General features: G+C 50.7%; 6 protein-coding genes across 6 annotated transcripts in view; 1 reads left to right on the top strand and 5 right to left on the bottom strand.

The window, feature by feature from the left end:
* Window positions 1–1,166, bottom strand: part of HO173_010622 (uncharacterized protein) — a gene marked incomplete at both ends in the record, with an annotated part of 1,945 nt that extends 779 nt beyond the window's left edge. Inside the window, 4 exons of the mRNA XM_037312507.1 lie at window positions 1–300; window positions 359–472; window positions 657–761; window positions 833–1,166. The exon at window positions 1–300 is cut by the window's left edge and continues 19 nt beyond it. Coding sequence (XP_037160555.1) covers window positions 1–300; window positions 359–472; window positions 657–761; window positions 833–1,166 — 853 coding nt within the window. The remainder of the gene's footprint in view (window positions 301–358; window positions 473–656; window positions 762–832) is intronic.
* A 677-nt stretch (window positions 1,167–1,843) lies between these two features.
* Window positions 1,844–3,468, bottom strand: HO173_010621 (uncharacterized protein; the record flags this gene model as incomplete). The annotated part of the gene is made up of 5 exons (XM_037312506.1): window positions 1,844–2,103; window positions 2,166–2,670; window positions 2,720–3,006; window positions 3,077–3,352; window positions 3,423–3,468. 5 exons carry the CDS (start codon window positions 3,466–3,468, stop codon window positions 1,844–1,846), a joined length of 1,374 nt encoding a protein of 457 aa, XP_037160554.1.
* A 691-nt stretch (window positions 3,469–4,159) lies between these two features.
* On the bottom strand, window positions 4,160–5,408 carry HO173_010620 (uncharacterized protein; the record flags this gene model as incomplete). The annotated part of the gene is made up of 3 exons (XM_037312505.1): window positions 4,160–4,549; window positions 4,628–4,955; window positions 5,353–5,408. The coding sequence occupies 3 exons, from the start codon at window positions 5,406–5,408 to the stop codon at window positions 4,160–4,162; spliced, it is 774 nt and encodes a 257-aa protein (XP_037160553.1).
* A 1,597-nt stretch (window positions 5,409–7,005) lies between these two features.
* On the top strand, window positions 7,006–7,868 carry HO173_010619 (uncharacterized protein; the record flags this gene model as incomplete). The annotated part of the gene is made up of 3 exons (XM_037312504.1): window positions 7,006–7,060; window positions 7,116–7,228; window positions 7,284–7,868. 3 exons carry the CDS (start codon window positions 7,006–7,008, stop codon window positions 7,866–7,868), a joined length of 753 nt encoding a protein of 250 aa, XP_037160552.1.
* A 5,082-nt stretch (window positions 7,869–12,950) lies between these two features.
* HO173_010618 (uncharacterized protein) lies at window positions 12,951–22,959 on the bottom strand (the record flags this gene model as incomplete). Its single annotated transcript, XM_037312503.1, has 4 exons — window positions 12,951–13,870; window positions 13,979–14,440; window positions 14,509–15,278; window positions 15,497–22,959. The coding sequence occupies 4 exons, from the start codon at window positions 22,957–22,959 to the stop codon at window positions 12,951–12,953; spliced, it is 9,615 nt and encodes a 3,204-aa protein (XP_037160551.1).
* Window positions 22,960–24,142: 1,183 nt separating this feature from the next.
* On the bottom strand, window positions 24,143–25,087 carry HO173_010617 (uncharacterized protein; the record flags this gene model as incomplete). The annotated part of the gene is made up of 3 exons (XM_037312502.1): window positions 24,143–24,240; window positions 24,293–24,789; window positions 24,849–25,087. The coding sequence occupies 3 exons, from the start codon at window positions 25,085–25,087 to the stop codon at window positions 24,143–24,145; spliced, it is 834 nt and encodes a 277-aa protein (XP_037160550.1).
* Window positions 25,088–25,935: the final 848 nt, after the last annotated feature.

Genomic DNA, 25,935 nt, shown 5'->3' with positions numbered 1-25,935 from the left:
CTACCTCCTTTTCAGCCAAGCCAGAAATTTCTAAACAGGCATCTAGTGATCGTGAGATGGCGGGACTTGAGTGGAAATTTGGACGCTCCCAGACTATGTGACCACTTTCATAAGCCATATCTTCGACATTCATGAATTGAAGAGAATACCGACAATTATCGGAGTCTTGGGTACCGGCGCCAGCTAGAGGAAAGATCCATTTGCTCTCGTGGATTCCAAGGTGTCTGGCATACTCGGTTGAAGTCAAAATACAGCTTGCAGCTAAATTGACATTGTTGAACGCATTCATCAGTAATGGATCTACGCTTGAATCAGTACCTTGGCGTGAAAAACGAGTCGCGACAAAGGTAGAGCGTACAAGGAAAGCAAATCATTCGATTCTTTACCGTCACAGTAGAGACAATCTGCGCTGTTGGGGTCTTTTGTCCGCAGTTCCACGCGAATTCGTTCTGCTCGGCAATTTTGGCAAACTCTGCGTATAGTTGAGCGGATTCTTTGTTGTTTTGCTTGATCGACTGCTTGCGATGAGCCCTGAACGCATTTTCGTATAATGCGTAAACGTGAATAGGGAGCCCGATTGAATGAGTGGCTCCCATGCCTGATTCGCAGCTTGCACGAGCAACATGCACGGGCCGCATAGATCTGGGAACACTTACTTTCCCGAAGACGAGAGAGATTCAAGGGAGACGCAGCTTCTGCGCCCGGTTCTGGCGTCGTCCAGCCAGGCGGTGGCATTCTTTTTGCGGCTGCACTGGCGCTCACTGCCGATTGCCTTACATGTCAGCATGAACACCCTCTTCAGCTCCTGATAGCCTTATAATCCCTTACGTACGCGAGGCCAAAGCTTCGCCACCAGTCATGACGGCAACTTTGCACTCGCCCCGCCAGATTCTCCTTGCCGCTTCATCGACAAGCTTCATCGATTGATTGCCTCCGTGCTCGCTATATATTTTGTGCCGTGGCTGAATCCCTAGCTTTTCCGACAGAAGGCTTGGTAAGTCAGCATACGGCCAGGTCCACGTGGCGACGATGGAGACGCTGTCGATGCTTGATTTGAGTTCTTCAGCGATGCGGTGTTCCGACGTGGCGTCTTTGAGGGCACGAACGATCGCTTGGAGCATGGGCTCAATTGCGTCCTCGACGTTTTGGGGGTCCGTTTTTGACATCGCCCACGCCGATGATGACGGGTGTCATTCTGCCGGGAACCATTTTCAAAAGAGATCGAGTTCAAACGACTGATGGAGCTCACTCTAGAGGGAATCTTGTAGTAGTGGGGGGTTGCGACAGCGGACGAGTTGGTAAAAGAGAGTAATCTATCAAACAGCTAGCGAGACAAATTACGCAAGCGACTACAATGCGACTTCATTTTAAATACAAACGTTAGCAATGCCTTAAGACAACATATCCCAGACCTGAGGTTGAATGAAGTCAAGGCGACACGAGTTGGAAGGTGCTTGCGTACTTGGCTTGGTGGCCTATATAGCCTGCAGCTGCTTCATAGATTCAATATATCCTTCCTACCCACAAGAACCTTGGCATCATCTTACTGTCGGAGGGAAAAGTGTGTCGATGGAGTAAGCTATATCTACACTTGTGATTCCTATTTCTCACCTAGCGGCATAAATGGTGGGCAGGACGTATTAGGTTCGATTCCTAATGGCGCTGGTACAATGGTGTCGCGGTGCTTTTTAATTTCTGTGTGCGTTCGAGTAGGTCCATACTGAGCTCATTCCTCCCATACCAGACGTAGCTATAACTACAAACGTTTCTTCATCCATATCCAAGTTGCTACTCTTCATCCGAACTCCTTTCCCCCTGCATCCTCGTTCAGCTCTTCCTCAGTTTACCACCAATCTCCCTGTGCATGCATAGCAGCGGCGACTTTTGAAAAGCCTGCGATATTGCTCCCAGCCACCAGACTCGGGAACTCACCCTCGGCTGGCTCGACGTACTCCTTTGCCGTTTCCAGTCCATTCTTGAAGCACGACTCCATGATGCTCTTCAACTTGTTGTCGACCTCCTCAGATGTCCATGCTATGCGTTGAGAGTTCTGAGCCATTTCGAGACCAGAAACGGCGACACCGCCTGCGTTGGCCGCTTTGCCTGTGACGAGGATCGTATGAGAAAATGCTTTCCCGTTTTGGAGAGATTTGGATCTGACATACCTGGTCCATACCAGATGGCCTCCCCCTTCTTCTCTTTCCTGTGCTTCTCAAAGACCCCAATCGCCTCCTGCGAACATCCCATATTGCTTCCCTCAGCGACGAACTTCGCACCAGCGTCAATCAACGCCTGTCCCTCCTCGCCCGACACCTCATTCTGCGTCGCGCAAGGCAGTGCCACGTCAATCTTGCCAACGTTCGTCCATGGCCTTGCGCCCTCGATGTATTTGAATTTGCCCTTGTAACTATCCGAATTGGCGATCTCCGTCAATTGCTTTCTCTTTACTTTCAAATCGGCAATGTAGGCGACTTCGTCGGGGCTGATGCCTTTCTCGCTTTCGGCAACGATGGTGCCTTTGCTGTCGGAGAGGGAGACTATTGTGGCGCCGAGTTCGATGGCTTTCAGGGCAGCATATTGGGCGACGTTCCCAGAACCGGAGATGGCGACGCGTTTGCCTTTGAATGTTTCTTTGCCGCCGGAGGCATACTGGATCATGTGATTGACATACTATGCGACACGTTAGCGGTGGCCTATGACTTAGGGGTGGAAGTCATACGTAGACAAGACCGTAACCTGTTGCCTCAGGCCTTATCAAGCTACCACCGAATGCTAGACCCTTGCCGGTCAAGCAGCCCTCCCACAACGTTGTCTCAGCCTTGTAGGCACCGAATAGCCATCCGATCTCACGAGGCGAAACACCAATGTCTCCCGCTGGTACATCGGTATTGGCTCCGATATGCTTAGACAACTCTCGCATGAAGGCAACGCAGAATTTGCGGATCTCGTTATCTGATTTGCCTTTGGGGTCGAAGTCTGCTCCTCCTTTGCCGCCGCCGATGTTCACTGGGAAATCAAAGGGTCAGCCATTTGTCGATGATGTGAGCGGACGTTGAATAAGCGTAGATATACTTACGACCAGTCAAAGCATTCTTAAAGATCTGCTCAAAGCCCAAGAACTTGAGGATCGACAGATTCACCGTAGGGTGAAAGCGAAGACCGCCCTTGTAGGGACCCAAGGCCGAGTTGAATTGCACACGGTATCCTCGATTGACCTGCACTTGTCCCTTGTCGTCCTCCCAGATCACTCGAAATTGGATGACCCGTTCGGGGATGGCAGCGATCTTGAGGGCGGTCTTGTATTCAGGGTTCTTCTTGAAAAGGGAGGAGTTTTCGAGGGTTGACACGAGCTCTGTTATTGCGAGGCAAGGTCAGCGGGATGTTGCATGAGGAAGGCAGCGCGCAGAACTGGTTGAAGGTACCTTTGTATGCCTGCTCGAACTCTGGTTCGGATGGTAGGTTCGACATGATTGCTTTATTTGCTGTTATTCAAAGCTGTAGGCTTTATGTTGGTGGATGAGCGGAATTGGTACTGTGGCAGTTGAGTATGTGAAGATTAAAGGGAAAAGAAAGCCCAATGTCACGTCATGAGCATTTAAAAGTCGATGGCCCCCGTGCTCAATAGCGGAAAAGGGCCATGGGAAAGGCAAAATCTCCGAGTATTGACATGTTGTATCTCCGATCTGCGGCCACAGCTGTCTGGGCTGGGCCACTGGGGGCTATTATTGGGCCATTGAGTGATTGGGTGATTGGGCTATTAATCGTAGAGGGGAATGGTCCGAGGGGAAGCATCACCATGCCCCCCGGGCCCGTAAGTGTACTTTTGGGGGGCAAGCTTCACGGGCAACTTGCTACTTTACTTTACTGTGTGTGACTCGATGGATTGACGTTTGGCGATAAGTCGCAGCGTTCTGATTGGCTCCTGACTCTCTCCGGGCACTAGGGTCAGCCTCAAAGCTTCCCCTCCCCCTCCCACCCCCACCTTGGCCCCCCTCTTCAATTTCCTTGGCGGCATCATCCTGGGGACGAGAAGTCTCAATTGCACGTGCACAGGCGATAATCATGGTATGTGATTTTTTTTTGTTTTTTTGTTTTTATTTGTTTTCAAAGCGACATCGGAAGCTTCAGTAGAGGGTACGGTAATCTAAGACTGGACCGTCTAATCACAGTCCACAGGGTCCCAGTCTGTCACGAGATATTCATCTAGACCATCCATAACCTTCATGTCCGCTCCCTCTATTTCAAATCCGCCGACATCGCCATTGGTAATAATGCGCGACTTCGTGACGCTCTTAGGTAAGGGCACAAAGCCATGCTGCAAGCTCCATCGGACCATGAGCTGAGCGGGAGTACATGAGTATTTCTTCGACAGCGACGTGATGGTTGGATGCTTCATCCTCAAAGCCCGAGCTAGAGGAGCGTATGCTTCGACCACGATGTTATGCTCGTGGCAGAAAGAGGTGATCTCGGTCCGGGTGTTGAATGGGTGAACTTCGATCTGGTTGACAGCTGGATGTGTTCGAAGGTTCGATGCGAGAAGCTCCTGCAACTAGAACGAGTGCATAAGAGAATGATCAGGGCCGACAATCGTCATCGAGGGGAGAGAAGAACGAAGGGTAAGACTTACATGCTTGACGCCAAAGTTGCTGACACCTCCGGTCTTCACCTCTCCATCTTCAATGGCATCTTCGACAGCCTTCCAGCATTCCAGTCTCTTGGCCTTTCCACCATAAGGGCTGTGCAACAAAAACAGATCTATATAGCCAAGGCCACTCTGCTTTACAGACTGCCTGATGGACTTTCTTGCCGCATCGTAGGAAGTGTTGGATGCGAGTTTCGATGTGAAATGGATGTCTTCTCGTTTCAGAGATGAAGTGTTGCTAGGACCGGATATGAATGCTAAGATAGATGATCCAACTTCGCGTTCGTTATGGTACATTTGGGCAGAATCGATGCTAAGAAGTGTCAGTCATATGGCATTTTTGGACGCGGAATTTGCCACCATTACGCTTTTTTTTTTTTTTTTTTTTTTTTTTTTTTTTTTTTTTTTTTTTTTTTTTTTTTTTTTTTTTTTTTTTTTTTTTTTTTTTTTTTTTTTTTTTTTTTTTTTTTTTTTTTTTTTTTTTTTTTTTTTTTTTTTTTTTTACCCGCTCGATAACCAGCCTAAAAGCGCCGTCAGCAGAAAGTCCTTCGTCGAGTGACTGTAGGAGTGTGATCTGTACCTCGAGGGCCCATTTTACAGCATTGACCGTCTCATTGCCAGACGTCAAGTAAACCCCAAGATGTATCTGTGGCATGCTCTGGCCATTGCCAAGCTGACATTGTCTTTCAGTTTACTTTCTGGAGATGCACGCTCGAAAATGACGTACCTTGATGCGAGAGCCCAGCGTAAACGATTTGCCCGCCATTGCGAGGAAATGCCGTCCTGAAAGATTATTATATCAAGAGACCGAATGCAGTTTTGAAAGTGGATTCAAGATGACGTTTGACCTCGGCCGACCCGCGGGTAGGAATATCTTACTTGTAGACCCAGAGCCGGCAACGATCGCATATTGAAAACAATACTTTAAATCATGGTAGAATTCATGATCACCTAGACTCCGCAGGCGAAATATAGAATGTAGAATGCCGTGGGCTATGTATGGTAAGATTACTATGAACGAGGAGCAGGTGATCACTATTGTGGGTTGTGGTCATTTCAACGAGACGGTAGGAAACATATATTTTTGCACCTTCGTTCAAGACCAATGCGACGCTCGCCGTTGTGGGCACTGGACATGATTTCAGTTAGGGATGACTTTTTGCCGGTAGCTCCCGTGGTTGAGTGGCAATTAGCACCACCCTAGTTCCAGGGCCAGCACCGTAGAGACATCAATGCAAGTCCATCTCCCGAGGATCAATTACCGCGAATTCATCTAGGAATATAAAACAAGCAGCGTGCATGCGTCGATCTCGGGAGACGCAGTCCACGCCTCTTGATCCCGTATTCTATAGCCGCTGCAAAGAGCCGCAGCAGATTCACGAGTCTAAAGTACCAAGGCAGCGAATACGACCTAAAGTAGCTATGGAAGAATGTTTGATCGGCAAGCCTACCTGTATGATCTGCAGCTTCATGGAAGGGTTAGCTGTTTTCGTCCCTGACATTACGTGTTCTGAAGAAGTACGAGTACCTGCCTTTTCGGGTTTAGACTCCAAGTTGCACTGCCTCGGCAAAGATGCGCCGGATGAATTGGTTAAAGTAGTAGCAAGAAAAGCGTTGGTGAAGTCCACGATATCATTCGAGGGAAGGGAGAGGAAGATGGTAAAGTACCGTATTGGGGCTTGCATTGAACCTTGACCGAACCTTTGGAGCATCTTGCATTGAACCTTGACCTGGTCGGGAGGAAGGCTAAAGTGAAATGCCGGGGGGACTGGTGGCTGACGGGTGGCTGACTGGTGGCTGAGGCTGACACACACTTTCTTCCTCCCCCTTCCAAGTTCCACCAACAATGCAAAAGCTGCGAAGCATCCTACCCGTACTACTAATCTATTACTCTACAAAGCATCCTCAGCCATCGATCATCGATGCATCATACCGTACTGCCCCCATAAAAAAATGTTATGACGGAAGTCTAGCAAGTCTAGCCTTGATGCCCTCAGATGGCGTCTTGTTCTTGCCCTTCGTGAATCGTGTAATTGCACTTTAAGATTCATGCAATCATGGATAACCTCGCGCCTCAACCTTTTGCTTTGCGTCACCGCTCACTGGATACCGTCGGGAAACCACGGCACTGATCCCATTCCAACGCCTTGGGTCCTTCTTGAACCCTGACTTAGCATTTCGCATATCCGACGCGTCAAGCTCACCGAAGAAAAATAAAATAAAAATTAAGGTAAGAGGAAAAAAGAACGAGTACGAAACCGCGATCCTCGCGGCTCAAGCACGATACCGAGATCTAATCCATAGCTTCCTATCAAATATCGCCACCAGGCCCAACGGCTATATTCCCTCACGCCACAGAAAGGATGGAGGGCAGTGAGAGAAGCGGTAACAGCTGTAGGAGTGAGATATCAAGCTTTGGTAACGTACCCCAACTGCATAACAAACCACCTCGCTGACTGAATGAATGCACAAGGCCTCATGGACTTTCCACGAGGCGCTGACGGCGAAGTACAGCAAACCTTCCAACGCGCCACCTCCGATGTTTCTCCGGATATGGGTCAACGGCCCCAAGCCAATAATCCTCAGGTACGATCCACCTGATATCCTGGTCGCGAGCCATCTGCTTACGATGGGCACATAGTTCGACATCTTCGAATGGTACCCCAAATACCAATCCTGCCAACGATACTTCGTCGATCATGCACAACAAAGCGCCCAAGTTCAAGCAGTCGCCGCCTTCGTCAACATCCATCTACCCAACCAACGACCGGTGAACCCCATACCAGGCGCCTCACCACGACCACCGCTGGGCACCTCGTTTGGCCAACCCACCCTTCCATCACATCAATCATACGCAGCAGTCTCCCTCATACCATACCTTCGTCGCCTCGTCGTGACGGGCCTTGACTTTCCGGGCGTTCTACACGGCTTCTTCGGTGACGATTGGGCGACGGGCGTTGGCCCTCTACATGAGCAAGAGCGGAGAAATTACCTTTTTGCGGCTAAGAGTGGCGGATGGGCGAGTGTGAAGAGAGATTATGACATGCTGCCATTGGAGTCGGTGCCCTTCATGAGGCCGCTCCAAGCGCCTATCATCGCGGAGATTGAGGCGGCCGAGAAAAGCTGGAGCGAATGGCTGGCTATGGAAGATTGGATGGTGGGACCGCGAGCCCCGGAGAACATGCCTGGTGATGAGGACTCGCCCAGGGCGAGAGGGCAACGGTAGTCTCAAAGAGAGCTGCGAACACACCACGGGGGCTCAGGCCCGCCAAGAAACGGGCACCAATAGCGCTGCGTCCAGCACTTGCTTGGTGGAAGATGGTGGGAACCTGATGGCATGAGAAGATGACGGAGAGAATGAGGATAGCATGAGGGATGGAGTATGGATGTTCCGAGTCAAAGAGAATCATTGCTGCTGTCACCTAGAGGTAGCCTTCTGTTAAGAGCAATCTATTATGCCAATCGTCGTGAGCCTATAATTTTCTCCCCTCTCTTATCGTTCAACCAGATCCTGTGATTTGCTGAACTCACACTGTTGTGCTCTATGTGGTACACCACCACCACCACCACCACCGTCACCGTCACCGTCATCGTCGTCGTCGTTATCCCGCAGAGGAAGCCCGTCTCGGCAGCCCTCCACTGTGGGTAGCACTGAAGAAGGTGTGAGATACCGTCTACGATCGATGTCCAACCGCGTAACCCTCAGCGAAAGCCACTGCAGCCATCCTGACACCCAGCTCCACCGTGTCTCCCGAAAACTGCCATGTCCGAAAACTCATGTAGCCATGATGCTGCTGTCGCCGAGAGACCTCCTCGCGACTCTTGGCTACAGTTTCCATCTGCAGACTTCACATGAGACTCGTAAAGGCACTGCTCCCTCGTCGTCGTCGACGAGACTGGAAGCACGCGGCAGATGCAGAGGCGGAGAAAAGACACGGTTTTTCTAAGAGCGAGGAGGGAGGGAGGGAGGGAGGGAGGGAGGGAGTGAAAAACTTCTTCCGTCTCGAGAGGCTATTGACCGCTAGCCTCCACGATGCCGGATACTCGTCAGGGGCCGTAGAGCCGATTCGCGGCGTCGGTATGGGAATGCCACAGGTGAGCGCAATTCCTTCTACGTACGGCCCACACTCGATCGACCGTTCCTCTAGCCAGTCACCCTGCCTGTCAATACTCCTCCCCTCCACGGATCCACCGCTGGTTCTACCAACCATCCAGCTACCGTTCCTTTCCATGCATGCCCTTCGACCGGAAACCAGGGATGGGAAATCGTAAAACAGATCCTCGTCCGGGATCAATCCACCTCGGAAACCGATCCGGACGCTGGGCCTCGGGGCGTCCGCGGCCAGAGAAACAGCTACAGACGACTCATCCCAACGCTCCAAACGACATCAATCCTGCACCCCAACCCGCCACCTCGACACACAACCATCCCGTGACATTTCCCCCACCCCACGCTTCCGCACCGCCGACGGCATCCCAACCCCTCGCCACCTCAACCCAACATCCACCCCCCCCCCCCCCCCCCCAAACCCACTATCCGTCCCCCGCCCGCCACTCCGACCGCTCGAATCCCCCAGCACCGTCCTCACCGTCGACCCCGAGTGCTTCCCGGATACCGTGCCTCGGCACGAGACGTCCCGCCGCCCTCGCGCGCGAGACCCAAGTCCAAGTCCCAACTCCGGACCCGAGCGAGGCGTTTCTCTCTCTCCGCGCTTCGATCCATCCGGCGCGTCGTTTGATGAATGATGCGTTGAGGGATGCGTTGGGGGTGGTAAGGCTGGGGTTGGGGAGTGGAAGTGGGAGGCTTGGGGTTGGGATTTGGGATTGGGAATCTAGTTCTGTGGGAGATTGGATGGTGTTCAGGGGGTGGGTGGGGGGGGGGGTTGGGGTGTGAAAGTTCTCAGAGTTCACGCATCGGGGATCCGGAAGGCATTTTTCGTATCGTTGGCTAGAGCCGATGGGGGTGTCTGGGTGGGGTTGGGAGGGTGCTTGAGGAAGAGAACGTGCTGGCTGTCTGCATACCGATGATGGAGGTGTCTGCTGCTTGGATCTTTGGGTCCTTCGGAGCTTTTTTTTCCCGGTCGTCTGTGCTAGGCATTTGATAAGGGACGGATGGGTGGTTCATGAAGTTACGGCGCCGGTAGGTATCTCACGCTTCATTTCTCCCCATAACCATTATCGGACAAGCCTTGAAGAACTTCGGCAGCGACGGCGTCGCCGAACGATACATATCTCGTGAGTACCATTCGGAGTCCAAAGAAACGGTCTTGGAGATCAGGGCTGGCTTCTTCTGGTTCGGTCAGGAATCCGTTCATCCATGATGGCCTTTTTTCCCTTTGCCTCTTTTTTTCAAATCAGAAGAGGAGCAGACTGACTCGTGATGCCTCATTAGCTTTTTCCCGCTTATCTAATGCCAGGGATTCCGCAAAGCTGTCTATGGACTACGACACTGCCTACTACACGCGAGAGGCTGTGCAAGTGTAGGTATTTTGGACATGTGGCTGGATATATATACGAGCACTTTTGCGTGGAGCTTAGACGTAGGTCAGGTGGCGGAGAAGGCGGCGAGCGATCGCTTGATCAAGACGCAGGACACAAGAACAGTCTTGCTCGGTGGCCCCGAAGGTAAAAAAATCCACTTCCTTCGCCTCTAGCGCCAAGTCTCAAAAGATGCTGCGCGTAGAGACATCTATAAGCTTTTGAGACTTCGTATATTCACGCGTTTGTGAGATGTCTATCGGAAATGTAGTTCTCTCATATGAACACAGCATCTATTCTGGTGTTTACCTCGCAATCAGCTCTGTGATGGCTGCAAATGAGACCAACAATCAACAGCGGTTACGGACTAGCGGACACGTGGTTGAGATTGGAAAGGTACTGTATAGCTTTGTAGTGCTAGAGATGACTTTTATCCATAACTTTGCAAAGAGGATGCGAGATTCGGCACCGAGATTGGAAACGGACGAGCTTTGACGGTGGAAGTGTGCTGGTATGTAGCGAGCCTCATGGTGAAAGGTTTGAGCTGTTACGGACTCGTAGGTCCTGTTTTGTGGCGTTGACTTGTTTTTTTACTGGCTATAACATTGCATCAAATTGTGATGCACACAGTCCGAGGTTGATATGGTCACGTTTGGCCTCGTTAGTTGATCGGCATACTACCCATGGATTGCTGCATGTTCACAGTGTCCGTCTTCGTCTGGGAGATTGCGGCTGGATGATCCTGTGGGTGGAATATGATCTGGCGTTGCCCGGACCATGAGAGATCGTCCTCATCAGATACGAGTTCACTCATGGCGCTGCTGTTGCCCAGAGCAGGTTGGAGAGCTTTACTCATATCACTTAACAGTGGTTTCAGCTCTGCGTACAGCCTCTCCCATTGCCTAGCAGCAACCCACTTTCTTTTCGTGGTGCCGAACGGTGGGTAGCAGTGGCCATTCACGGCGCTGAGTTTTAGTGCCACGGTGTTGAAACCCGTCTACTGTTGCAGTGCTCGGAATAGAGGTGGTATTTTCATGTTGGCAGCATAGCTTTCCCAAGCGCTCGAGTTCTTTCCAACACAATGAGTAAAGACTTTCTCGTGATCAGGTCTCCCTGGAAGAGTTCCAAGGGACCCGCTTGGGCGCAACTGTAGCTTTTCAGTCTGTTTCACGATATAGCGAACCCCAAATCAGAGACCTGTTCAGCACCACATCCCGCGTCGTAGAACACATCAACGTTCGTCATGCGATTTATGACATTCGAATTCGGGTGTTGCGGAACTTCCTTTCCGTACACTGGGGCAAAGTTCACTAGGAGTAGAGAACCGTCATGGCCTCCTCGTTGATGAAGTTTGACCACCTAAGGATTGCAAGGTTAGATCCGGGGTATTTTGGCGATTGAAATCCCAGGTCTTGTCAAATGCCGTTGAGTCCGGGCGCCTTAGAGGGCATGAGTGGATAGCGGATCCCAGGGCGTACGAGGTTGTCCCTTTGGGTGGTGTATCCCATGGGAATGAGGTATGCGTATATCTCATCTCTTAGCTCGCAGGGGAGAACTGACATGTTCCCTAGCGGTTTCAGTGTCTCCGTATCCATGAGATTGTGCCGGTCGTTGAGTGAGGTTTGGTCTATGAGACGAGGCAAGATGAATGGATGAATGGAGCGGTCCTCGCTAAGATTGACAGCGTGGCAGTGAGTGTCATTTCAATTCGTGCGAGAGGATTGTGTCATCGAAAAAATCCGTAGGTGATCTAAGCGCCTCGGCGATTGGGACAAAGTGGGCAGGCAGAGCTTCATCTTAGGAACAGTGCTTATTTTATCAACACCTTGTGAGGCCAACCCTCCCAGAATTTTACGCTGGGCGGTCCATTTATCTCCTGCAAACAATCCGTCATCTCAATTCACATGAGCAATCTCAGAATCAGATCGGGCCCGTAGCGTAGCTACTCGTAGGCCCCAGAACGACACCACGATCGATCTCCCCGAAAAGAAACCGGGTGTCCTTCTACTCTTAGAGCAATCCAAAACATACATATGCCCTCCGTTCCCCCTCTCGAATCCGCATTCGATACCGAGCAAGTAACTGATCTTGACGCGCCCATCTCTCTCTCTCTTCCTCCCCCTCTCCCCAATCCACAACCCAATCCATACCCAAAGACCGACCAAATCGTCCTCACACCTCTACAACATACCCTCCAACACAGCCCCATCCATCGCCCTCACCTTCACCCTCATCTCATCACCCCACATCAACCCCGCAAACCCCCCCCTCCCTTCCCCGGATAATCACCACCACCACCACCACCAACCATCGCCGCCTTCAGAACCCGAGACGTCTCTACGCCAAAAGGCCCAACTCGTCCATCTATTCTCTCCCTCATACAAACCAAACCTGCTAGCATCGACGCCGTGGCCAAACGTTCGTTCACCTAGTGGCTTTGGTTAGATGGCCTGCATTGCACCATACTACACTATACTATAAAGATGCGATCGATGAAAGCGGGCGCTTAAAGTGTGTGTGTAAGTAAGTAAGGAAGGAAGGAAGGAAGGAAGGAAGGAAGGAAGGGCATGCATGCTGCGGGCGGGAGACGAGCGTTGATTAGTAGTGCCGCGGAGGCTAAAAAGCTGGCTGGCTAAGTGGTTGGTCAAGATCACGAAGATGGATTTTCCGATAATTTTGCAGGAAGGGATGGGTTGGAGATTGTCACGGGGATCGGGGTTGATATCGTGTTCGCTAGTAAAATCTTTGTCTGAAAAGTGGGAGGATGTCAGAGAAGTAATGGATGTACAATGCCTATCCCTCGCTCACCTATCCAGACTTTGGGCATCCCTTACTCGGCCTCAGCTACTACATCTTTCTCCGACTCATCACTCCCTACATCCTGTCCCGCATCCGCCTCTTCTTCTCTCAGATCCCCCCTATCCAACCTCCTCCCGCGAATCAATTGCCCAACCATGCTCTGACTGAAATCTTGGCCTTTCCTCCTAATGGCCAACCATTCTTGCATGAAGAGAAGGGCATTGTTAGAGAACGGCTCTTGCTTGGTTTCTTGTGGTGCGTCTCCAAAGGGCAATTCGTACCAGAGATCCGCTTCGGTGAGCTCAACGGACGCGGCTTCGGTCGTGGACGCAGGAGGCGGCAGGCCCAAAGCTTGACACACTGCGTGGGATTGATCGTCGAAGTCAAAGTATAGACGGCCGGCGAAAATGCCGAGGTCTCGAACTAGCCATGTGGGAGCACGCCAGTTCGCCGGGAGGCGAGGGACGGTGTAGAGGCTCAATGTGTCGAAGACGAGCATCGCTCTAGTGACGGGTGCCGCGTAGGTGATGAGATGGGTAGAAGCTGGTTTTCGACCTCGAATGATGGGAAGAACTGCGTCGGCTTCGAAGTCGGAGATGATGAGTGCTGTATCTGTGGTTGTGCTCCATAGTATCCAGTGAACAGGACGGGAGTATTCATCCAAAGGCTTTCCCCACTGGACCACGACGACGTTGCTGAAGTCTTGGGTAACGAGCAGTCGCGAATTTGTAACACTGTCTGAAATGCCTAGGCGTCGGCCTAAGGCGGTCTGTCGAAGAGCTACAAAGGCTTGTTGGTATGCTTGAGAGCCGGCAACAAGCCTTCCAGTCTCTGCGAAAGACTTGACATCTTTCCGAAGTGGCTGCTGTTTGAACGCTGTCGCATGGAGGGGTTTCTTGACCTCTCTCACGGTCTCGACCTCAATCTGGACTTCCCTCTCTTGCTCGACCTCTGTGGAAGAATTGGAGTCAGTTTTTGTTGTTTACAGCGGGCATTGTGTGACAGACAACTATAATTATCTGTATCTATAGTGGGCACGCAGAATTGGAATATACATACCCTGATGCGTCAACGCCTGAACGGTGTCCCCGGTGTTTCTATGCCCCTTCTTCATCGCGTTGAGCTTTTCGACGTAGCCAGCTATCTCTTGGAACCCTTTAGCGTCAACTGGCCGGGATTTCGTCTTTTGATCTGGGGCGTACAAGTTCTCGAGTGAGTATTGTTCTGGCTGCTGTAGCACCTTGAGATACGCTTTACGCTGGTCGTGATCAGATGATGCATCTGGATTCCTTTGCGCGGCGAGTCGGCGGCGGCAGTATTCCAGTCCCTGGGAGATGTAAAGGGGCTGAAGCTGTTCGATGCTGCAGCATGTCTGTTCCAAGAGCCAGATGATAACGTCGCGGGAATCGATGAAATCCTTAGCCGCTTTGCCTCTGAAATTTAGGATACTTTGGTGCACTTCGGGAGGCGCGAAGAATACAACGGATTGGGAGATTGCCAATTGTCGCAGTCGCATGGCAGCTATGTGTTAATCTCGTCAGCAAGTGCGTTATACGAAGAGATCAGGAGGAGAAATGCTGGCACCCTACCTTGAACTGTGTGATCTTTCGTCTGTTGAATCCCTAGAGTCAATGCTGCAACTGCGTCTGCCGGCATTTTAAGATCCACTCCTCTCGTATGAGCCTCGTCAAGATAGACAACGCATGCTCCAAGATTGTTGAGGAAGGGTGACCCGGCTAAGGGTTGGCTCTTCCCGTCTCTGTACAGGACTCTCGCTCGATCGTCTTCACCGAAGAATACGGCTGCCTCGGCTTCGTGATCTTCCCCCAACCAGGCCTGCGCCAGCGACTTGTTGTCCATTTCCAGAATTTGCGCACCTGCATCAAGCAACATTCTGATGCCGTGTTTGTGAAGCTGATGCAAAAACTCTCTCTCGCTTAATCTCCTCCCATCAACTCTGCAGGCAGGAAAATATTTCCGATTTCTGGGCTGCAGCAAATAGGTCAATACATCGGCATTGGTATGCGCGAGTCCTGGCAGATCGTCCTGACGAATATTGAGGGGCAGGAGTGTCTTGTTGTCGTTTGTTCCACTAAACCCTACAGTCAAGGACGTTGACCGGCCGACGGATAGCCTGAGAGCATCCGGTCCAGGCCGAGTATTCTCTTTTGAGATTGTCAGAGATTCATCTTCAGCGGAAGAAGTTTGTGTAGCAATGTCCCAACCCGAGCTAACGAGCTTTCGTTCGAAAACGCGGGAATGACGAGGAAAAACGTGGTGGTTGAGGAAATAGTTGATGACCGCCATCTGCTGGCGGAGAAGGCCCCAAAGTTGCGTACACTGGGTTTCATCGTCCACACTAGATTTAAAATTTAATGATAAGCATTCGGCCTCAAGGTGGTCCGAGTATGATAAAGCCATTTTGAATAAGAAAACCAATGTTTTATCGAAGAATCTTGAATGAATAAAACGATCTCTTTAACCGATTCAAATACATGTAGAGAGAACGGTCTCTGGACTCTGTGTTGCAATCCCGCGCATGGTACAGCCTAGGAAACAAATGGAGAGAAGACTCACTTGATCGAGCTCCATGAGCGCAGAGAGTCAGGGAAAGATGGGATATCCTGGGACCAAGAATCGAATTCTCGCACAGGCTCGTCGTCGGACTTTGTAAGCTGGGCCAGAGCCTGACGGAACTGAGGCAAAGTAAGGCCCGAGTAGTAGAAGCTGAGGCAGGTTAGTACGATACTGACATCCGGGTGTCCAAATTCGGCCTGATCAGATGCTATCCCCTTGGCTTTATAAGGCACGGCGATTGGGTCGCGGCGAGCGTCTATCCCATATTGGACGTTCCAGCGCTTATCCAAGCCCGAGAGCAGTATCTTATGGATGAGTAGCCCGCGGAGGAGAAGTAGCCGTTGACGAGCATCTGTGTTTCCCTTCAAGACTCCGGCTATCTTCAATGCCATCGCCTTTGGGAATTGAGCTTCTCGAAGTAAGCTGTTCACGGACGCTAGCTCATCCAGCGAGCAGCTGTCTATAGGAAGTATACCTCCGTCCCCTCTAACAACGCTGTCTGTTAGACGGTGTATCAAAGCATTTTTGACTTGATGTGTTAGCAGATAGATCGTAGGGAAAGTCCCGCGGGATCGTTCTATGACCTCTATACTCCTTGGGAACTGGCGCCGCAACGGTCCTAGATGCACCTTGACTAGCTTTAGGAGATCTTGTACTAGCTTCCAACGACCCGGATGTCCGTCAACCATGGTCTGCGCTCCGGAAGGGTAGATCAACTGGGTTTTGACAGCCAGCATGTGGTCGCACTCGTCCAGGACGTCCCGGCATTTCCTCATGAGCCATTCTTGAAGCCTCATCATGTAAGTAGCTTGCTGAATATGACCGTTCGAGAGCTCTTGAAGCCCGCTGAGTTGAAAAGAAAGCATATGCTCCGGGAGAGTCAATATAGTTCCACCATCGCGTTGCATTTCGAGATGGAGGTTGTGATAAGCTTCCAAATCATTGATAGCTGTCGAAGATCTCCGAGAGAATGGAACGTGCCTGATCTTTCGGCCGACCAAGCCTCCAAGGCGGGCCTGAAGCAATTGTGCCGTCTGCGTCAATAACGGTCTTGGCACCACCACTCTGACTAGATTTTTGGTATCTGCCAATTGGGCCACTACCATCGGAATAATTATGCTAGATTTTCCTTGACCCATGTTCATTTGTAAGCAGAACGAGCCGTTGCTGCTCGGCGAGGTCATCGCTAGAGCTACTTCATGCTGATCAGGCCGGATGCGAACGTTGAAGTCAAGTTCAAGCAGCAGCCAATCTGGATGATCTCTAGCTTGCCAGTTCCTATGGCTGGCAACTTGAGTCTCGATCGAAAGCTGAATAGTATCCTTCCGTAGTGACGCCCCTTGAATACGAAGTGCATGCTGTAAGTTAGTGATTAATTCTCCGTAGTTGATGATGACACTGCGGGCGACACTCATGTTTTTCGGAACGGCGAAGGGACGTAACATCTCAAGTAAAGAAATCGACGTGATGGAGGGAAGCAGTGCACCTGCCTCGAGCCAGCCTTCATCTTGGGTCAAAGCTATCCGAATGGAATCAAGTCGGCTGCTAACCGCAAGGGTGGACGACGAGATAGACACGGCAATTTGTGCCCCACCCATGGCAACCGCAGCTTGCATGGTTCCTCTAGATGTTTCACGTTTTGACTTGCTAAGAGCACGCAAGCTAGTCTGTAAGTCTCTGCCGTACGCTCGTCTCACTGGATCTTCGCTATGAGCGAAAGGATCGATTATGCTTTGTTGTAATTCATTCATCAGGGCAGATCCATCATTTCGCGTCTTCACAGGATCATTGCGTGTCGTGCGCGAGTTGGTGATTGGTGGCTTTGAAGATTCTGATACAGAAGCGCTGCCGTCCGTAATGGTGTGTCCATTCAGACTTGGCTGTGCTGCGTTCGAGCGGTCACCAAGTATTGCTCTGTCTGCTATTGGCGAAGATTCCAGGAGCTTGCGGAGAAGTAGCTGCAGTGTTGGACGGGTACTGGAGATGAATGGCGTTGAGAAGAATTGTTGCTCGCCCTCGCTTACTGACAATGCCGGAAAAGACTCGGCTGCATGGCAAGCGTTTAATATATTCTGGACACGGTCCAAATGCTCCGAAAGCTCATAATTAGCAAAAAGCCGTTCCCATTCTGGCTTGATCGCTTGATATGCCATCTCAGCATCGAGCAGTGGTACGTCTTCCAAGCGCAAGCTGCTGATAGAAGGCTCACGGACAGGCCATTGAGACAACAAATGGCTCGCAAATGTTTTGCAGTTTTCTTCCGATTCCTGCTCGTGCTTCAACTGGGCCATCTCCAGCTTCCGCTTTTGCTTGCCGTGCATGGCCACTGTGAGCAGAGCGCGTTCATCTTCGGGGTAGGGAGTACGATATGGCTTCATTAATTGTAACAAGAAGTGCGCATTCGGGACTTGACCTCGCCGAAAGTGGGTGAAGCTCGGATGGCGTGGCAGCTGCAGAGTCTGGAAGTCCTCCATTATGGCAACTGCAATGAGTGTCCTCATGATAGTCATATCAACCTGGGCATCAAATGACATAGTTGCAAATAAAAACATGAGCCTGAATCTGTCTTGAGTGCTTGATGCTGTCTGACAAAGAGTAAAAAGCGAGCCCCAGTTGGCAGCAAGGTTGACATTGATGAGATCGGCAAAGAGATAGAGCTCAAACTCCGAATCGAAACCTTGAATTAAGGGCCATTCCTGCATAATAGCCGACAGATCTTGGTTTACCCTTACTCGGTGGGACCAATTTTTGATCAGGGACGCGGATTCGTAAGCATTCTTGGAGCCTGAGAACTTCGCGCAGTCTCTTGCTACATAACAGCGGTCTGGTACCGCTGGGAGAGTTTCCTTGTGTTGCAAAGCACGAAATGCATTTCTTCTGGTCTGTGCACGCGCAAGCAGGTGCTCGTCGCCCCCTCGGTCGTCCGCCGGCGGTTTGGCGGATCCGAGATGAAACCGGTGCAGGACGTGACACTGCTGCATGATCTGTCTGGTTATTGGCCGGAACTCATCGTGTTGTACAGCGGACAATAAATTATCTTTCCAAGCGACTTTCTGGAGCACTTTGAGCGTATCGGGATAGTAGACCCTCCGTGGAGTCAAGTCGGCGATTGCAGATAAGAATCCGTACGATGCTTCATCAACAGGAGCCCAGGGCTGAGCGTTGCCGGACTGTAAGCAGTGAATCGCTTCATCTGTTCCCGTTCTCCCAGTAAGTGGATCGGGCAAGACGAAAGCGGTAAGAGCATGGCAATAGGCCTTGAAGTAAATCAAGCGAGGCTCGGATGCACACTCCAAGCGACCCAGTACTTTGTTGATGAGAAAGCGGGCATAGAATCCTGTGTGACTGATGCGAATTCGGACATGAGCTCCGCTTTGCTCGATTGTAGCAGGTCCCATAGCCACAACGACGCTTCGATCTTCCGGAACCATGCTATCGCGTAAGACGAGTTTGCTTTCTATTCCATACAATGTTCCCGCGTCCTGGTCGCTATCGATTACGGCGCGCAATTGCTGAGATTCGAGCAAGCCATCTGAGTTCACTCGAAATGACAATTCAAGGCCGGGCAAATGCAATGAAACGTTGCTTCTTTGCGGTTGAAAGACAGTCATCTTACTCCGATGCTCGAAAGGCTCTATTATGGTAGCTATTCGGTTGAAGATCGAACTACGTGGATCCACGAGCAAGCTGTACCCTCGGTGAGCTTGGCTAGTTCGAAGATCGATAACCCAGTTCCTGGGCTTAGGTCGCCACATCGTTGCTAATGATCTGATTTCTATGCTGTGAGAGGCCAAGTCTAACCAATGAACGCAGTCGTTGATGAGAGGCAAAGGTAGATCAGGTGCATCGCCAGGAATCCTCGATAGGAACACAGTTGGCGGTATCAGCTCCACCATTCTGTTGTTGCCTAATCTTGCCCGCAGAAAGGGCACTCCATCACGAAAGCCAAAGTGAATCTGGTGCCCTTCAAAAGGGCTGGCAAGTTGATAGGACATCCCTGGTATACTCGATGGGTATGTCAGGAAAACACGATCGCCAAATATTCGATGGAAGAACTCTTGTTTGGTGTATTCGTCAGGTAAACGACCAAGAGGTTGACCGTCAACGAGTAAAGTCCCATCGAGTATGTCGAAGAACACACTCTGTTCAAGGAGGTCATTAACACTCATTGACTGGGCGGTTACCCATCCATCATGGGGTTCTGGGAGGAAATCCCACGCAGAAAACACTCGTGTGGATTGTTCTTCGGCATCTGCCCAAACGCTATTGACGGCCTGATTGACAGCAGTATTTAGCGATTGGATTGCGCGCCGGAGTTGGGACTCGAGACGATGCACAAGTTTCAGGTCGCTGATGTATAATTTTCTGAAAAATGCTGGCATTCTACCGACGAAGCCAGCGTCCTTTGACGGTAAATTGTCCTTGAGCATAAATGAGCATTCGAGGTATATAGTGAGCATTTCAGCCTGGAGGGGTTCGTCGGGCTTCGCGGCTTCAAGGATGTATGTTTTCCGGCAGAGCAAAGCTGCAAGTAAGGCGTCTTGGGATCTCTTTTGTGCAATTTCTGTGCTAGTCGCGTTGCAGATCTCGCGACGCAAAGATCTGGCCCAATGATGAGTTGTTCGGCGCACGTACAGCATCAGAGCTTCGGCTTCCTTCCTAGCCTCAAGAGGTGTAGCAAGAGACCAAATGCGCTGCAATAGGACGAGGAGACATTCGACCGTTTTGCCTTCGCGCCAATTTGCTGCAACATTCTCCAGCCGTCGCTTGATCTGAGCAGTAAGCGCGATACAGAAAGACAGGTCTTCAAAAACCCAGTGACCGGCGCGAAGAAGGCTTTGCTCGTCACGAGGGCCCACTACGAGAGCTAGTTCGGTGACCAGAATACCAACTTCTAATGTGCCGAAATTGAGGTTTGAAGACGCGAGCTCACGCATGAGCCTAATCCATTGAGTCCGATGACCAAGTCGAAGGTCCTGAAACGTGGTGAATTCGATCATAGTGAGAGAATTTGGGCAACGAGTCTGGCTTGCTATAATCTCGTTGGCAGACAGAGGCTTCCCCTCAAACGTTGGATGAAGATACCTTCTAAGGGATCCGTAGGCTGATTTTGGAGGCAAAGGTGGTGCGCAAAGATCTGCGAAGCTTGGTTTCTCTACATTTCTCGATGTCCAGAGACTTCTTGAGTGATCAAATAAACCATACTTCAATGGATGAGGAAGGCATACTTTATCCAGCGTGATTGGAAAGGGGACCTGCGTATAGTGGGTGCTTAAGAAGGATTTGAAGTATGAGGCAAGTGTCATAGAGCTTCCAGTAGGCCTCATGAAGCCCCTGAGACCTTGGTAATCGTGGAGCGAAACCGGAGGCTTTCGATCTGGTGTGGTACTTCGCCGGCCTAATTGGATCAACTGCCAGGTAGCGTCCCGCCACGCCGCAAAAGCTTTGGGAAGAAGGAGTTCGAATACCACAGCTTTGGCCACGGTGTCATCGCTTGGCAAGATGGCTTCATGTACTGAAATCCTCATCGTTTCACCTCTGCTCTCAAGCTGGTGCTTTAAGCAGTGGCTATTGTCGTGCCGACGCTTCAGCGGATCGAATCTGTCTTCAATGAACAGACACGTCGTCTCTGCAGCTTGCTTCATGACAGCCTCGTATTCTGAGCTTGTCTTGGCCCATTCCTCCTCTTTTTGTGCTCTAGCTCTCACATCAGCAGCGCGGATGGTTGTAGCGAGCTGTTGCATCTCCTGAGATTGGTCAAAGTAGCGCACAGCAAAGGACTCCGGTGATATATCGCGAAAAAGTGAGGGATGAGAGGGCTTAGCAACGCTACGGCGACCCTCGAGATAGTCTTCGATATCTTGAATTCTTCGCAAGTCGGAAAGGAGAGCGACTTGCAAGGGAAAAAGTATATCCCGAGGAAACTCTGGTTCGTAGTCAGCCAGTTGAGGATATATTGTGAGAGCGATCGAGTCTATTGCCTGCCACATCTCCAAGAGCGTGATTAGCATGAAAGACAACTGCTCGGGGTCTGACTTGTATGCTGAGGATGCGAGCTGCTGATATTTTTGCATCATGTGTTGAAACTCCACACAGTAGCGGTCCAGCCCTTTGTTTGTTCCACTTCCAAAGGATTTCTTGACATCAGACTTGAGCGTTGATTCGGCCCCGGCGAGAAAGTGGTATTCAAATTCAGTCAAGTCATCTCGAAGTTCCATACTGGCCCATGCAGAATACTGGGATGACTTCCGGTGTCTCTCCTCGAGATGTATGTTTGTTGACGGTCTGCCTAACAAGGCTTCTTCAAGAATTCTTTGCAAGATAGCTCGACTGTGGTAAAGCGATAGTATTGTACTAAGCGTGTCAGCGCGCCAGGGCAGCGGTAATACTCGCTTTGTGGCTCGGGATCTGACTACGCTCCAATCCCGACTGAGTCTGTCGTTGAGAGCTCGCAAGGTATCGGTAAATCCTTTTTCGTGTTTTGAGAACAGTGAGTCCATTTTCTTGGCTACTTGTGGTGTCGCCATATCCTTTTGTTGCTGCAATTTGGCCACCCGACGAGCAAGTTTGGTTCTCGCAAAGGCAAGTTTGTCCGGCGGGAACGAGCCTTGGGCGCAGACCTCCTCAGAAAGCGAGGAGAGAACGAAGCTCATAAAGAACTTGTAATGCAGAGTACCGTGGCTGCCTCCCAGTAGGAAGCACAATGAGCGCTGGACACCAACTCGCAGTACAAGCCAAGTCGGGCTCCGTCGCCATGGATTCTCTGCTCCATCGCCCCAGTAAACCTCATCATGTACTCTCTTTCTGGTCAGCATGGTTGTGTACTTCCGGCCATTCGCCTCTAGTAGAGCCATCAACAATTGCCCTACTATCGCTGGAGTCGCAGTGTCACGGCTCTCAAATGCATAGGATCTGGCCTTGAGCGTCGTTGCTGCGAATTGCTTGACGGGCTCAACACTAGCTTTTTCGAGAAATTCTGCGAGACATGCTTGGAAAGAGGCTTCTTCGAAGATAGCGGACGGAACAGCAACGGCACGGCTTGGGAAGTCCCACTGTAGGGATTTCTCGGCTGCGAGAACCTCCGCGGCTGGGGGGGAAGCCTCAAAAGTCTCGACGACGTAGTCACCAGCGACTTTCCGAATGATCAGCCCAGAGTTCTGCATGCTGACGTGAAGGATTATGATAGCTCCGTCTTTGACATCGCGGAAGGCGCTCGTCAGGGCATTTTTCGAAAGAGATTTGTTGTTTCTGTGCAAGATTGCGAACGTACGGAGAGTACGAAGAATTGTAGACCACTGCGTGTAGTGTTCAGAGTGGTTCAGGTCACGGAAAAGGTGACAATATTCTGTCAAGTGTTCGATCAAAGCTCTATCACCAGCGCCATTTTGGTGGTCATCGCGATGAGGCAGCTGCGGGGGTAGGAAGATATGGTTAAAAAGGTATTCAAGCGTGCGGTCCGCCATCTTGATGAAGAGGATCGAATCTTGACAACTGTGATATAGGTGTGGTAATGTCAACTTGGTTGTGAGAAGGGAGGTGCTGGATGAGATGTGAGTGAACTCAAGTGTTGACGAAAAGCGCCAAGCCAAGCGGACGCTAGCCTTGCTAGCGCCCTGTCCCTCTCCGTTGTCAACAAAAGGTTCAGTCCCAGCGTCCTGGCTAACTAAACATGAAATATAAAAGTCTCTATGCAACACTAACGGCAATTTCAGGTCACAGGTATAGAAAGCCCTTTTTTATCCATTGGGAAATGTCGAAATCGGCTGCAATTGGGTGCGTTAGTTTCATCAACTTACAAACAAAGTACGCTAATAATTCTTCCACAGCCGTGCTTGTTCCCAAAGTCAGCAATGCTAGCCAGGCTGCCGTGTTACCTGCATATGCAGTCAACCAGATCGGGAGCCTCTTTGCCAAGACCTCGCCTAATACTTTGGGCAACGTACCATCACATTGTAGGTAGTTGGCACTTGGAGAGATAATTGACCGTCGTTGCAACAGGGGTCATGAGCCTTATCCCAGTAAAATCCTGTCATGTTTCAAGGCCCAAGTACCAGTGCTGGGCGGCGAAATGGAGGGTCATGACCCAGAACGAGTACATGCTCGGCTCACAGTAATCGGGAACTGCTATTGCGAGCATCAGCCGGAATCAATGGTAGATTCGCGAGGGAAGCAAGCTGCAGTCACGTATCAACTCAGCTGATAACGGCCAACCCTTCTAATCACCATTACTGTTCGGCCCTGCAACGCTAAAGCTCACAGTACAACCGTCTCCATCCCTTCCTTGTTCCGATCTATACCGGTCCTTTAACTCCTGCCATCCCTCCCGACCGCTATTTGCAGTGAAAGTAACAATGTTAAACGTAGAATGCTATGTCAAGGCAACATTTCCCTTACCACTCACTATTCCATGATTAGCTTGGCGTATTCGTAGCGATTGCTATCCCCATCACCATTTTTTGGAGGCTCATCGCCTCACATCAGTGGCAAAAGTAGTCACTGCGAAGCCCTCAATATCTCGAAACAATTCGCAATACGAGGATGCAAATATCAACGAGAGCAAATATTGTATTTTACCACACCTGTATACTTTCCCAAGGCAACGTATTGTACAGTTTCCAGCGGCATGAACTAATTTCAAGCATCATGCTACAGAAATTTATAGGTCCCATTTTGCTTCGGAGTGCTTGTGAGATTCTTGGGGAGGTATTGGATTCCAGTCATTGGGCAGCTGGAGGAATTCGTGTCTGCAAGCGTCAGTCATGCATCAGAGACGAGCACGCCCCAGAAAACCCTTACCTGGCTGTGCCGGAATATAGGTGCCATCTTGCGCGCTTCCGTACACGTTGTAGTAGTAGTATACCTCATCAAGCTCGGTCGAATTGGCACCAGTGCACTCGATAGTAGCGTTGACGTGGCGATCCTGCACTAACGCTTTCCGGATTTCGGAATAGGTGTACGTCTTCGTAGTGCTCGGTACGATCCCTGCATCCTTGAGGAACGTGTATGTGTCCAGCACCGAGAACAGCTGGAGTGTCTTTTGGAAGAAATCGACCACCTCTTGTGTAGGTACGTAGTCGGTGTAGCAGGACGTATCGAAGGTGCTGATGCACGTTCCATGCTTGCCCCATTCATGTTCCCAAAAGGACTCGTCGTTGCCCCCGTCATCCTTCCAGTATACTGACATGTAGTCCAGCAGATCGTAGCGATTGAAGTGTTCGAGGATCTGCGTGATGTTCTTGTATTGTCGGGATTCATCGCAGTATTGTTGGTAGGAACCATTACATTCGTCGGGCCTAGGACCCGCCATCTATTAGTATGGACGTGGAGGCCGGGATGTGAGGTGACCACTTGCCATAAGCCGTGGACGGTCCAGTGGTCTGCCGGACCTGTAGCAGGATCGGTGTCCCAGAACTGCGTCTGCAGCAGAAGACCACCGGGGTAGTTGAAGCAGCAGGTGTTGGCGACAGCGCTTTTGTTGTGGCAACTCAAGGGGTACTCGAAGGTGCTGCATTGCTCCGAGAAGGCGAGAGCTGGGCTCGACAGGAGAAGCGCCCCGAGGGCCGAAGAGAGGATTGAGGTATAGGAAGGCATTGTTGCGGGTAATATCGGATAAGATGAAGATGTAATTGAAGGATATCGAAGGATGAGGATATGCAAGGCTCTTCATATAGACATCTGGATCGCTCTATAAGGTATGGCGGGAGGTACATGTGCTCCGAGGACAGGATCTGGGCCATGCTCGCCTAGGCAGCTTTACAGGATGGAGCTTCCCCATGCAAAGTCATGATAGCACTCATCATGTCTAAGTGGGGCTGAGATACTGGTGATCAGGTCCGAGTCGTTCTCTTCTTATTCTCCTGTTATCCAATCGATTCGAACGTGCCTGACAGAGGCATACCTCCGTACCTGAGACGTCATCAGGCGTCGTCCTATCAGCGTATCGAGGACGCGAGGCTGTGAGCACCTGTGGCAATCGAGTGAATACACCTGCCTGTTGAGGAAGAAAAGAAGCGAAACGCCACTGGTGCCATCTGGGATGTGGGACTGGGAAGCCGCCGAGCCCGCCCATGGAGCGTGATTGAAAATGCGCGTCATCTCGGAATAAATCAGGATGACCTTAGCGATGAACAAAAGCGAACCCTGCCACGCGGCAAAAAGCCCACAGCCAAACATTTACTCTTTGAAAAACCTATCAATATTACTTCACAAAAAGTTTTGCGGTGAGACTATTGTTTCGATGTAATCTTGATATATATACGAAAGTCTTTTTATGACCACTCGTTGACAAGTTGTGGAGATTTGCAGATTTTGGGGGTCAGGCTTTTTGGAACCCGCGTGCCTGCTAAAAGCTCCACTGCGCAAAGATAGAAAATGAAAAGATAGAGAACGAACGCAATCAACTACGCGTTGCACGAGTTGGCAAGTGTTCTGTTTCCCTG

The sequence above is a fragment of the Letharia columbiana genome, assembly GCF_014066305.1.
Source record: "Letharia columbiana isolate WasteWater2 chromosome Unknown Sc0000051_s0, whole genome shotgun sequence".
Taxonomy (NCBI): Eukaryota; Fungi; Ascomycota; class Lecanoromycetes; order Lecanorales; family Parmeliaceae; genus Letharia; species Letharia columbiana.
The sequence above is the reverse complement of the archived record's forward strand: the minus strand, read 5'-3'. Positions and strand labels throughout refer to the sequence as shown.